General features: G+C 56.3%; 2 protein-coding genes across 2 annotated transcripts in view; one reads left to right on the top strand and one right to left on the bottom strand.

Annotated features, from left to right (window-relative positions):
• The window catches only part of LOC144949977 (uncharacterized), a 31,766-nt gene extending 27,374 nt beyond the window's left edge, over nucleotides 1-4,392 (top strand). The window contains exons 8-9 of the mRNA XM_078879970.1: nucleotides 578-664; nucleotides 4,164-4,392. Coding sequence (XP_078736096.1) covers nucleotides 578-664; nucleotides 4,164-4,345 — 269 coding nt within the window. The 3' untranslated portion in view covers nucleotides 4,346-4,392. The remainder of the gene's footprint in view (nucleotides 1-577; nucleotides 665-4,163) is intronic.
• Nucleotides 4,393-6,170: 1,778 nt separating this feature from the next.
• The window catches only part of LOC144953299 (multiple PDZ domain protein-like), a 66,490-nt gene continuing 58,719 nt past the window's right edge, over nucleotides 6,171-13,941 (bottom strand). Inside the window, 6 exon segments of the mRNA XM_078883872.1 lie at nucleotides 6,171-8,347; nucleotides 9,822-9,945; nucleotides 10,738-10,937; nucleotides 11,401-11,442; nucleotides 11,444-11,485; nucleotides 11,487-11,594. Of these exon segments, the coding sequence (XP_078739998.1) occupies nucleotides 8,201-8,347; nucleotides 9,822-9,945; nucleotides 10,738-10,937; nucleotides 11,401-11,442; nucleotides 11,444-11,485; nucleotides 11,487-11,594 (663 nt within the window). The 3' untranslated portion in view covers nucleotides 6,171-8,200.

Raw genomic sequence — 13,941 nt, 5'->3', positions numbered from 1 at the left:
CCTGCCATTTTTCCACTCCGGTGGTGGGTGTACACCCAGGACCCCATTTAAACCCTTAGTAGCATGGTCTCAGCTAGATGATGAAAGTTGCAAGCGATAATTTCATCATCGCTTGCGACTGTTGTTGGCATCGTCCCCCACTGTGTTGTGTGTTGTGTGTGCGTTGTGTTTTTCTGTGTTGTGTGTGGGGTGTGTGAATGTGTTGTGTGCGTTGTGTTTTTCTGTGTTGTATATGTTGTGTGTGTTGTGTGTGGGGTGTGCGTGTGTTTTTCTGTGTTTATGTGTTGTGTGTGTTGTGTGTGGTGTGCGGGTTTTTCTGTGTTGTATGTGTTGTGTGTGTTGTGTGTGGGGTATGAGTGTGTTGTGCGTGTGTTGTGTTTTTCAGTGTTGTATGTGTTGTGTGTGGGGTGTGAGTGTGTTGTATGTGTTTTTCTGTGTATGTGTTGTGTGTGTTGTGTGTGTGTTGTTGCTGCCAGTTTTATAATGGGGGGCTGGTGGGGGGGGAGTGGGATATGGGCGACTGCGGTGTCTGTGACGTAACGTGGCCAACGCGCTGCGTGCGTCTGTCGAACCGCAGAGATGAGAGCCGACTGGGTCGACGGGGCGGCTCAAGCAGAAGATGACGACGCTCACTTTGACCTGCCGGGGATCGTCTCACTCAGAGGTGAGAGCCGTGTCCTCTTGGTTTACTCATGTACACGTGTGTTGAACTTCTTTCGCACCGTACGTAGCCAACCGTGCGAATCAGAGGTGTGTGAGTCTACGGGTCTCTGTGGGTCTCTGTGTGAGTCTGTGGGTCTCTGTGTGAGTCTGTGGGTCTCTGTGTGAGTCTGTGGGTCTCTGTGTGAGTCTATGGGTCTCTGTGTGAGTCTGTGTGTCTCTGTGTGAGTCTGTGTGTCTCTATGTGAGTCTGTGTCTCTGTGTGAGTCTATGCATCTCTATGTGAGTCTGTGTCTCTGTGTGAGTCTATGTGTCTCTGTGTGAGTCTATGTGTCTCTGTGTGAGTCTATTGGTCTCTGTGTGAGTCTGTGGGTCTCTGTGTGAGTCTGTGGGTCTCTGTGTGAGTCTGTGGGTCTCTGTGTGAGTCTGTGGGTCTCTGTGTGAGTCTGTGGGTCTCTGTGTGAGTCTGTGGGTCTCTGTGTGAGTCTACGGGTCTCTGTGTGAGTCTGTGTCTCTGTGTGAGTCTATGTGTCTCTGTGTGAGTCTATGTGTCTATGTGTGAGTCTGTGGGTCTCTGTGTGAGTCTGTGTGTCTCTATGTGAGTCTGTGTCTCTGTGTGAGTCTGTGGGTCTCTATGTGAGTCTATGTGTCTCTGTGTGTCTGTGTCTCTGTGTGAGTCTATAGGTATCTGCGTGAGTCTGTGGGTCTCTGTGTGAGTCTATGCGTCTCTGTGTGAGTATGTGTCTCTGTGTGAGTCTGTGGGTCTCTATGTGAGTCTGTGTCTCTGTGTGAGTCTATGTGTCTCTGTGTGAGTCTATGTGTCTCTGTGTGAGTCTGTGGGTCTCTGTGTGAGTCTGTGTGTCTCTATGTGAGTCTGTGTCTCTGTGTGAGTCTGTGGGTCTCTATGTGAGTCTATGTGTCTCTGTGTGAGTCTGTGTCTCTGTGTGAGTCTATAGGTATCTGTGTGAGTCTGTGGGTCTCTGTGTGAGTCTATGGGTCTATATGCGAGTCTATGGGTCTCTATGTGTCTCTGTGTGAGTCTGTAGGTCTCTGTGTGAGTCTATGGGTCTCTATGTGAGTCTGTGTCTCTATGTGAGTCTGTGTCTCTGTGTGAGTCTATGCATCTCTGTGTGAGTCTGTGTGTCTCTGTGTGAGTCTATGCGTCTCTGTGTGAGTCTGTGTCTCTGTGTGAGTCTATGCGTCTCTGTGTGAGTCTGTGTCTCTGTGTGAGTCTATGCATCTCTGTGTGAGTCTGTGTCTCTATGTGAGTCTATGCGTCTCTGTGTGAGTCTGTGTCTCTATGTGAGTCTATGCATCTCTATGTGAGTCTGTGTCTCTGTGTGAGTCTATGCGTCTCTGTGTGAGTCTGTGTCTCTGTGTGAGTCTATGCGTCTCTGTGTGAGTCTGTGTCTCTGTGTGAGTCTATGCATCTCTGTGTGAGTCTGTGTCTCTATGTGAGTCTATGGGTCTATGTGAGTCTGTGTCTGTGTGAGTCTGTGGGTCTCTGTGTGAGTCTCTGTGTGAGTCTCTGTGTGAGTCTATCTGTCTCTACGTGAGTCTATGTGTCTCTGTGTGAGTCTGTGTGTCTCTGTGTGAGTATGTGTCTCTCTGTGTGAGTCTGTGTCTCTGTATGAGTCTATGCGTCTCTGTTTGAGTCTGTGTCTCTGTGTGAGTCTATGCGTCTCTATGTGAGTCTGTGTCTCTGTGTGAGTCTATGTGTCTCTGTGTGAGTCTGTGTCTCTATGTGAGTCTGTGTCTCTATGTGAGTGTCTGTGTCTCTGTGTGAGTCTGTGTCTCTATGTGAGTCTGTGTCTCTGTGTGAGTCTGTGTCTCTGTGTGAGTCTGTGTCTCTGTGTGTCTCTATGTGAGTCTATGCGTCTCTATGTGAGTCTGTGTCTCTATGTGAGTCTGTGTCTCTATGTGAGTCTGTGTGTCTCTATGTGAGTCTGTGTCTCTGTGTGAGTCTGTGGGTCTCTATGTGAGTCTATGTGTCTCTGTGTGAGTCTGTGTCTCTGTGTGAGTCTATAGGTATCTGTGTGAGTCTGTGGGTCTCTGTGTGAGTCTATGGGTCTATATGCGAGTCTATGGGTCTCTATGTGTCTCTGTGTGAGTCTGTAGGTCTCTGTGTGAGTCTATGGGTCTCTATGTGAGTCTGTGTCTCTATGTGAGTCTGTGTCTCTGTGTGAGTCTATGCATCTCTGTGTGAGTCTGTGTGTCTCTGTGTGAGTCTATGCGTCTCTGTGTGAGTCTGTGTCTCTGTGTGAGTCTATGCGTCTCTGTGTGAGTCTGTGTCTCTGTGTGAGTCTATGCATCTCTGTGTGAGTCTGTGTCTCTATGTGAGTCTATGCGTCTCTGTGTGAGTCTGTGTCTCTATGTGAGTCTATGCATCTCTATGTGAGTCTGTGTCTCTGTGTGAGTCTATGCGTCTCTGTGTGAGTCTGTGTCTCTGTGTGAGTCTATGCGTCTCTGTGTGAGTCTGTGTCTCTGTGTGAGTCTATGCATCTCTGTGTGAGTCTGTGTCTCTATGTGAGTCTATGGGTCTATGTGAGTCTGTGTCTGTGTGAGTCTGTGGGTCTCTGTGTGAGTCTCTGTGTGAGTCTCTGTGTGAGTCTATCTGTCTCTACGTGAGTCTATGTGTCTCTGTGTGAGTCTGTGTGTCTCTGTGTGAGTATGTGTCTCTCTGTGTGAGTCTGTGTCTCTGTATGAGTCTATGCGTCTCTGTTTGAGTCTGTGTCTCTGTGTGAGTCTATGCGTCTCTATGTGAGTCTGTGTCTCTGTGTGAGTCTATGTGTCTCTGTGTGAGTCTGTGTCTCTATGTGAGTCTGTGTCTCTATGTGAGTCTATGTGTCTCTGTGTGAGTCTGTGTCTCTGTGTGAGTCTGTGTCTCTATGTGAGTCTGTGTCTCTGTGTGAGTCTGTGTCTCTGTGTGAGTCTGTGTCTCTGTGTGTCTCTATGTGAGTCTATGCGTCTCTATGTGAGTCTGTGTCTCTATGTGAGTCTGTGTCTCTATGTGAGTCTGTGTGTCTCTGTGTGAGTCTATGCATCTCTGTGTGAGTCTGTGTCTCTATGTGAGTCTGTGTCTCTATGTGAGTCTATATCTCTGTGTGAGTCTGTGTCTCTATGTGAGTCTGTGTCTCTATGTGAGTCTGTGTCTCTGTGTGAGTCTATGCATCTCTGTGTGAGTCTGTGTCTCTATGTGAGTCTGTGTGTCTCTGTGTGAGTCTATGCATCTCTATGTGAGTCTGTGTGTCTCTGTGAGTCTATGCATCTCTGTGTGAGTCTGTGTCTCTCTATGTGAGTCTGTGTCTCTGTGTGAGTCTATGCGTCTCTGTGTGAGTCTATGTGTCTCTGTGTGAGTCTATGTCTCTATGTGAGTCTGTGTGTCTGTGTGAGTGTGGGTCTCTGTGTGAGTCTATGGGTCTCTGTGTGAGTCTATGCGTCTCTGTGTGAGTCTATGCGTCTCTGCGTGCCTCTCCGTCTCTCTCCGTCTCCGCCGGCAACAGACCTGCAGTGGTTCCTGTACCGCTGCGACGGGGACCGCGACGGCCTCGTCACCTACGACGACGTCCGCCGCCAGCTGGGCGACGGAGCCCCCACGCGGGAGCGCTTCCTCGGCTTCGACCTCAACCACGACCGCCAGCTCTCCTACACCGAGATGCGCTTGGCCGCAGGCATCCTGCAGTAGCACCCGCCGCCACCCCCCACCACCACCGCCCCCCACCACAACCACAACCCCCCACCACAACCCCCCACCACCATCCCCCACCACCACCGCCCCCCACCACAACCCCCCACCACCGCCCCCCACCACCACCGCCCCCCACCACCACCTCCCACCACCATCCCCCACCACCACCCCCCACCACCACCCCCCACCACCACCATCCCCCACCACCACCGCCCACCACAACCCCCCACCACCACCATCCCCCACCACCACCGCCCACCACAACCCCCCACCACCATCCGTCAACACAACCCCCCACCACCATCCCCCACCGCCCCCCACCACCATCCCCCACCACCACCATCCCCCACCACCACCGCCCACCACAACCCTCCACCACCATCCCCCACCACCATCCCCCACCACCACCATCCGTCACCACAACCCCCCACCACCATCCCCCACCGGCCCCCACCACCATCCCCCACCACCACCATCCCCCACCACCACCGCCCACCACAACCCTCCACCACCATCCCCCACCACCATCCCCCACCACCACCATCCGTCACCACAACCCCCCACCACCATCCCCCACCGGCCCCCACCACCATCCCCCACCACCATCCCCCACCACCACCATCCGTCACCACAACCCCCCACCACCATCCCCCACCACCATCCCCCACCGCCCCCCACCACCACCATCCCCCACCACCACTGCCCCCCACCACCATCCCCCACCACTACCCCCCACCACCACCGCCCCCCACCACCATCCCCCACCACCATCCCCCACCACTACCCCCCACCACCACCATCCCCCACCACCACCGAATTCTTTGGACCGGCTGTTGTTGTTGTTTTAACACGTCGTAGTAGTAGTAGGGCTTTCGCGACCAATATTATCCATAATAGGTGTTTTTTTTGTTGGGTCGGATCAAGTAAATATAAATGTGTGTGTCGTTAAACCCGCCGCCACCCGACACAGCCAATCAGTCAGGGGCTTGTCACGTCAACAGTGAACCCACCGTCGTTTCGTGTCGGCAACCTTGCCCAAGGGGGCGGGCACACGTGGGCGTCGTGCGCTTGTCCGCCCGCTTGCGCGGTCGAGGCGGTTGTTGTTGTTGTGGTTGTGGTTTTTTTTGTCGTGGACGATGTAAGACTGTTGGCTTCTTGACCTGGCGGGGGCGGAAGGGAGCGGGTCACCGGGTGTGCCTCTGCACTGCGCAAAAACAATAAAATAAAATGCTGAGCTGGGAATGTCGAGAGTGGCTGAGAGTGGCCAACGTGGCGGCGGGCTGTGGCGCACACCACCAGAGGAGGTCTTGACAATCCAAACAGCGAACCGTCGGCTCGCAAACGAGCGCGAGTTCAAGTGTGCCATCAACGCACGCTCGCTCACCCGCTCGCTCACCCGCTCGCTCACCCGCTCGCTCACCCCGCTCGCTCACCCGCTCGCTCACCCGCTCGCTCACCCGCTCGCTCACCCCGCTCGCTCACCCGCTCGCTCACCCCGCTCGCTCACACCGCTCGCTCACCCGCTCGCTCACCCGCTCGCTCACCCGCTCGCTCACCCGCTCGCTCATCCGCTTGCTCACTAAATCATCTACTCACTCACCAACGCATCCACTCGCCCACTCATCCATTCACTCGCCAACCCATCCACTCACGACACTGTAGGTCACAACAACAACACACTCACCCACCCACCTAGTCACCAACCCACTCGTTCACCAACCCACCCACCCATCCACTCACCAATCCACCCACACACTGCAGGTTACAACACACTCACCCAGTCACCAACCCACTCACCACAACAACGAAGCGAAAATCCATGGGGAGTATTAAACTCGACTTAACCTTTACTTGCCTCGCGTTGTTCCCGCCGATGGATCGCACTGCCTACGCGACGCGTGACACGAACGCACGACTCGAACGCACGACACACGAAGCGAACGCACGACACACGAAGCGAACGCACGACACGAACGCACGACACACGGAGCGAACGCACGATCGCGTGACGCGAACGCACGACACGAACACGTGACACGAACGCACGACACACCAACGCGTGACTCGAACGCACGACACACGACACGATCGCACGACTCGAACGCGCGACGCTGCACTAACGACTCGACACGAACACACGACACGGCACTGCATTCATGAGGAACACTGCAAATCTCTACACGCGGACACAATGGGGACAATGGGGACAATGGGGACACGGGAATATGTGAACACGGGGACACGTGGTGAGTGTACACACAGGTATACAGCGGTGAGTGTACACACAGGGACACGGGGACACGGCGGTGCGTGTACACCGTCACACCTCCGCAACGGCGAGCGACAAATACGTCGCCGCAGCTGGTGCAAAGCGCCGTCGCGGCTTCTGGCCGTCGCGCCGCGTGGCGCTCTCAGATGCGCTGTCCGGAACGCCGCTCTTTGCCGACATTCGTAAGCCACCTCCGATTATCATGGCTGGCTACGTACGGTGCGAAAGAAGTTCAACATACGTACATATTGCCCATAGACTCAGCACTGCACCATAGACTCAGCACTGCACCATAGACTCAACACTGCCCATAGACTCAGCACTGCCCATAGACTCAACACTGCCCATAGACTCAACACTGCACCATAGACTCAGCACTGCCCATAGACTCAACACTGCACCATAGACTCAACACTGCACCATAGACTCAACACTGCACCATAGACTCAACACTGCCCATAGACTTAACACTGCCCATAGACTCAACACTGCACCATAGACTCAACACTGCACCATAGACTCAACACTGCACCATAGACTCAACACTGCACCATAGACTCAACACTGCCCATAGACTTAACACTGCACCATAGACTCAACACTGCACCATAGACTCAACACTGCCCATAGACTCAGCACTGCCCACAAACTCAACACTGTCCACAGACTCAGCACTGCCCATAGACTCAACACTGCCCATAGACTCAACACTGCCCACAGACTCAACACTGTCCACAGACTCAGCACTGCCCATAGACTCAACACTGCCCATAGACTCAGCACTGCCCACAGACTCAACACTGCACCACAGACTCAACACTGCCCACAGACTCAACACTGCCCATAGACTCAGCACTGCCCACAGACTCAACACTGCCCATAGACTCAGCACTGCCCACAGACTCAACACTGCCCACAGACTCAACACTGCACCACAGACTCAACACTGCCCATAGACTCAACACTGCCCATAGACTCAGCACTGCCCACACTCAACACTGCCCATAGACTCAGCACTGCCCACAGACTCAACACTGCCCACAGACTCAACACTGCACCACAGACTCAACACTGCCCACAGACTCAACACTGCACCACAGACTCAACACTGCCCATAGACTCAGCACTGCACCACAGACTCAACACGGCTCCTCCAATTAGCACGGTTGGCTACGTACGGTGCGAAACAAGTTCAACACACGTGTACATACGCGTGTCGTCAATGAATGAATGGGAGCCCCACCTCCGCCCCGCCGCTCCCCACCCGATGCAGCCTGCAGCGTTGTACGTAACCTCAGCGTTTCTTTGGACGTGGAGCGACCGAGTAGTAGAAAAAAAGGAAAGTACAGCCGAAGAAAAATACGTTCGGGGAATAACGTCGACCTCCCGCCTCCGCGTCGAGACTGACCTCCTCAGGGATAATCACCGGGAACTCTCAAGCCCCCCCCCCCCCCGCCCTCTCTCCGCGCGTCCCCGAGAGCGAACGAAATCTGCGCGCGCATTTTTTGTTTGTGACATTTCGCCGCGGTCTTTCCCTCCCTCTTGCGCCGCCGCCGTCGGGACCCCCCCTCCCGCCGCGTCCGTCAGGACAGCACGCTCAGCGTGATGGTGCCCGCCGCACGCTTCAGGGCGGCCACCGCCTCCTCGTGCGTGCGCCCCTCCAGCGCCTCCCCGTTCACCGCCACGATCTGGTCGCCCCGCTGGAGCCGCCCGTCCTCAGCCGCCGCTCCCTGCGGGGGGGGGGGGGGGGGGGGGCGCGAGGGGGGGGGCGCGGGGGGGGGGGGCGAGGGCACCGGGGGGCGTCGTCCGTCAAGGGAGATATTTTTTTTTTTTTGTAACAAAGTAAAGTGGTACCGCGAGCCGTTGCCGCAGGCAGGCGTTGACGCAGGCAGGCGTTGACGCAGGCAGGCAGAGCTGATGCTGTTGGCTGTGCCATTGGGTTCGGCACCCGGAATGTGCGGAGCGCGCGGTGTTTTTTCACGGTTCACGCCGCGTACCGCCGCCCGGCCGCCTTTGTCTTCCCCAGCGGCGATGTTTAGCGCACACACACACACACCGCGCCGGGTACTCATTTGAGGCCGAGTCGACCTAGAGGGGAGGCCCCAGCACCGGCTCGGATAGTCGCCACCGGTGTCGTAGCGCAGCGCGCTAACCGCTACGCTACCGCTCTCTGTATACAAAGACACTGCAGGGGCAAGTGCTGTTAGCGAGCACCTATGAAGGCCGACACGGCACACGAGGGGGTGGGTGGCCAGCACCACGCCCGGCCGCCTTTGTCTCCAGGTTACTCATTTCAGGCTGAGTCGATCTAGGGGAGGGATACCCAGGACCGGCTCAGATAATCGTCACTGGTGATGGCCGTGAGCGGGAATCGAACCCGGGTCACCAGGTTCGTAGCGCAGCGTAGCGCGAACCGCTACACCACCGCTCCGCCCATACACACACACACAAACGACAACACCCGCCATTGGCCATGACGTGATTGTGACGTCACCACGGCGCCTGTGCCAGGCCAGGTGCACTGTGAGGCCACGTGATGTGTCAAAGGCTCGCTGGCAGGAGGTCACGGGACAGACCCAGGTGGTGCCATGGGGTTGACTGACTGAGATGTTTGGCAGATGCACCACCTGTGCCCCCTACTGCGTCACCTTGCTGTGCTTTGGCCGCCCCGCGCTTTTCTCATTGTTGTGAGTGCGCACACATGCACACAAAGACAAAGATCCCCCGTATAGCCTGAACAGACTGTTGGGGCAAGTGCTGTTAGCGAGCACCTATGAAGGCCGGCACGGCACACGCACACTCACAACAATCACCACTAAGTGGCGGTGATGTCACCACGGTGCTTGTGCCGACAGCAAGTCACGGGGCAGACCCAAGTGCCATGGGTTGACTGACTGAGATGACTCGCCAATGCATCACCTGTGCCCCCTACTGTGCCACACGCACACACACACTCGAACACCCGTACACACACTCGCACACCCGCACACACACACTCGCACACCCACTCGCACATCCGCACACACACACTCGCACACACACACTCGCACACCCGTACACACACTCGCACACTCGCACACACACACTCGCACACACACACTCGCACACACACACACTCGCACACTCGCACACACACACCCGCACACTCGCACACACACACCCGCACACACACACCCGCACACACACACTCGCACACACACTCACCTTGCTGAAGATGCTGCGCACGTATATGGGCAGGTCTCCGTGGGGGCTCCCGCGGCCCCCCACGATGCTGAAGCCGAGCCCCTCGGGGCCCCGGTGAAGAACCACGGTGCGGCACTGGCCCGGCCTGCGCTCCACCGAACAGCGGCACGGCACACACAAAGCCCCACCCCCCGTGTAGCCTTAATGGACTGTCGGGGAAAGTTCCGTGAGCGAGTGGCCGCGGCTATGAAGGCCGGCACGGCACACACGCACACACAGACAAAGACCCTCCGTGTAGCCTTGCCACAAACGATTGCTCAACGAAGTGGCCGATCATCACCACGCGGCAATGTATGGCAGCGGCCGAGTACTCTAAACGCCGTGACGTCAATTCCTAACGTGGAGGGGAAAAACCGGAGGACCCGGACAGAAATCCACGCGACCACCACGGGGAGAGAGAGAGACACGCAAACTCCAAATACACAGCAGCAGCAGGCGTCAGGGCTGGGATCGAACTCACGACCTCCTGTACACCCGGTGAGGTAGTTAACATCTCACCATGGGGAGAGAGAGAGAGACACGCAGACTCCACATATACAGCAGCAGGCGTCAGGGCTGGGATCGAACCCACGACCTCCTGTACACCAGGCGAGGTAGTTAACATCTCACCACGGGGAGAGAGAGAGAGAGAGACGCAGACTCCAAATACACAGCAGCAGCAGGCGTCAGGGCTGGGATCGAATCCACGACCTCCTGTACACCAGGCGAGGTAGTTAACATTTCTCTACCGTGGCTGCCGTACCAACCGCACCCCCCCTACCCCCTCCTACCAAACCAACCCCCAGTCGCCGTCACTACGGCGAGCACAGGCGAGCACTGGCGAGCACTGGCGAGCACTGGCGAGGCTGGGGTGGTGGGGGGGGGGGGCGACACCGACCTGCGCTCGTCCCAGGAGGGGTCTCCGTGGTGCGGCGGTGAGGCGGGTGCCGCTGCGGCCACCTCCTGCGCCTCGTCTCCGGCCTGCACTTCGTCTGCCACCTCCCCCCCCCCCTGCTGCTGCTGCTGCTGCTGCAGCGGGAGCTGCTGCTGTGGAAGCTGCTGTGGTGGCTGCCGTGGCGGATCATGCTCGTACTCGGCCTGTGGGGGGCAAGAAGCAGATGGGGAAGAGTTGTGAGTGAATGCAGGAGTGTGGTGTGGTGAGCTGAGGAGTGGTGAGCGGTGGGTGGTTGGGTGAGTGGGTGAGTGAGTGAGTGAGTGGGTGGGTGGGTGGGGGAGTGAACGGCTGAGTGCGTTGTTGTGAGCTGCGGTGTGGTAAGCGGGTGGGTGGTTAGATGACTGGGTGGGTGAGTGGGTGGGTGAGTGGTTGGGCGAGTGAGTAGGTAGGTGAGTGGGTGGATGGGTGAGTGGGTGGGTGGGTGAGTGAGTGGGTTGGTGGGTGAGTGGGTGGGTGAGTGGCTGGGTGGTCGAGTGGGTGGGGATCCCGCGTCTGGAGACGCGACGGCCATAACGACATTATAAAAAAAGAAAATTTTATTTTATTCAAATGTTTTGACGAATGCACACGTGTGAAGTAGAACCGCCGCTTTGCTCGCCGCATTACCCGAGGCTCCGGGGGGCCCCACGTACGCTCGGTGGGGGGGGCCGCCCCCCCCGCCGTCGTCGTCCGGCGCGTCGCGAGGGGGGGGGGTCCTGAGCCTCGTCCCGGAACACGATGAGGCGCACGGTGGCCGGCGTGCGGCGCAGCGCCGCGATCGCCTCCTCGTGCGTCGCGCAACGCAAGTCGATTCCGTTCACCTGGGGGGGGCGGGGGTGGGGGGCGGGCGGGGGGGGGGGGGCAACGGCTTCTTGGCTCGGACGTCGAACAAAGGCGGCGGTCACCGCATCGCCGCGCGGCGCTCTCGGACGCGCTGCCACTGCGGCTCTCTTCCTTGCCGACGTGAGGAAGCCACTGGGAGCTACGGTGCACTTTCAAATCATCATCATCATCTAGCTTGACGAACTTGTTTCTTTAGAACTGCTCGGTGTTGCGTTCAGTTCGACGTCCTTCCCCTGCACCGCACCTCCGTTTAGCGCGGCTGGCTACGTACGGTGCAAAAGACGTTCAACATACGGTACATACTGCCCATAGACTCAACACTGCCCATAGACTCAACACTGCCCATAGACTCAGCACTGCCCATAGACTCACCACTGCACCACAGACTCAACACTGCCCACAGACTCAACACTGCCCATAGACTCAGCACTGCACCATAGACTCAGCACTGCCCATAGACTCAGCACTGCACCATAGACTCAGCACTGCCCATAGACTCAGCACTGCACCATAGACTCAGCACTGCCCATAGACCCAGCACTGCCCACAGACTCAACACTGCACCATAGACTCAACACTGCACCATAGACTCAACACTGCACCATAGACTCAACACTGCACCACAGACTCAACACTGCACCATAGACTCAACACTGCACCACAGACTCAACACTGCACCACAGACTCAACACTGCCCATAGACTCAACACTGCCCATAGACTCAACACTGCCCATAGACTCAACACTGCACCACAGACTCAACACTGCCCATAGACTCAACACTGCACCACAGACTCAACACTGCCCATAAACTCAACACTGCCCATAGACTCAACACTGCCCACAGACTCAACACTGCCCACAGACTCAACACTGCCCACAGACTCAACACTGCACCATAGACTCAACACTGCCCGTAGACTCAACACTGCCCATAGACTCAACACTGCCCACAGACTCAGCACTGCACCATAGACTCAACACTGCCCATAGACTCAACACTGCCCACAGACTCAACACTGCCCACAGACTCAACACTGCACCATAGACTCAACACTGCCCATAGACTCAACACAGCACCATAGACTCAGCACTGCCCACAGACTCAACACTGCCCATAGACTCAACACTGCCCACAGACTCAACACTGCACCACAGACTCAACACTGCACCATAGACTCAACACTGCCCAAAGACTCAACACTGCACCACAGACTCAACACTGCACCACAGACTCAACACTGCCCACAGACTCAACACTGCCCATAGACTCAACACTGCACCATAGACTCAACACTGCACTACAGACTCAACACTGCCCAAAGACTCAACACAGCACTATAGACTCAGCACTGCCCACAGACTCAACACTGCCCATAGACTCAACACTGCACCACAGACTCAACACTGCACCACAGACTCAACACTGCCCAAAGACTCAACACTGCGCATAGACTCAATACTGCCCACAGACTCAACACTGCCCATAGACTCAACACTGCCCATAGACTCAACACTGCCCACAGACTCAACACTGCACCATAGACTCAACACTGCCCATAGACTCAACAGTGCACCATAGACTCAACACTGCCCATAGACTCAACACTGCCCAAAGACTCAACACTGCCCATAGACTCAACACTGCCCACAGACTCAACACTGCCCATAGACTCAACACTGCCCACAGACTCAACACTGCCCACAGACTCAACACTGCCCACAGACTCAACACTGCACCATAGACTCAACACTGCCCGTAGACTCAACACTGCCCATAGACTCAACACTGCCCACAGACTCAGCACTGCACCATAGACTCAACACTGCCCATAGACTCAACACTGCCCACAGACTCAACACTGCCCACAGACTCAACACTGCACCATAGACTCAACACTGCCCATAGACTCAACACTGCACCATAGACTCAGCACTGCACAAAGACTCAACACTGCACCACAGACTCAACACTGCACCATAGACTCAACACTGCCCACAGACTCAACACTGCCCATAGACTCAACACTGCACCACAGACTCAACACTGCACCATAGACTCAGCACTGCACAAGACTCAACACTGCACCACAGACTTAACACTGCACCATAGACTCAACACTGCCCACAGACTCAACACTGCCCACAGACTCAACACTACACCACAGACTCAACACTGCCCAAAGACTCAACACTGCACCACAGACTCAACACTGCACCACAGACTCAACACTGCCCACAGACTCAACACTGCACCACAGACTCAACACTGCACCATAGACTCAACACTGCCCAAAGACTCAACACTGCACCACAGACTCAACA

This window comes from Lampetra fluviatilis, chromosome 3 (genome assembly GCF_964198595.1).
Source record: "Lampetra fluviatilis chromosome 3, kcLamFluv1.1, whole genome shotgun sequence".
In the NCBI taxonomy this organism is placed as follows: domain Eukaryota; kingdom Metazoa; phylum Chordata; class Hyperoartia; order Petromyzontiformes; family Petromyzontidae; genus Lampetra; species Lampetra fluviatilis.
The sequence above is the reverse complement of the archived record's forward strand: the minus strand, read 5'-3'. Positions and strand labels throughout refer to the sequence as shown.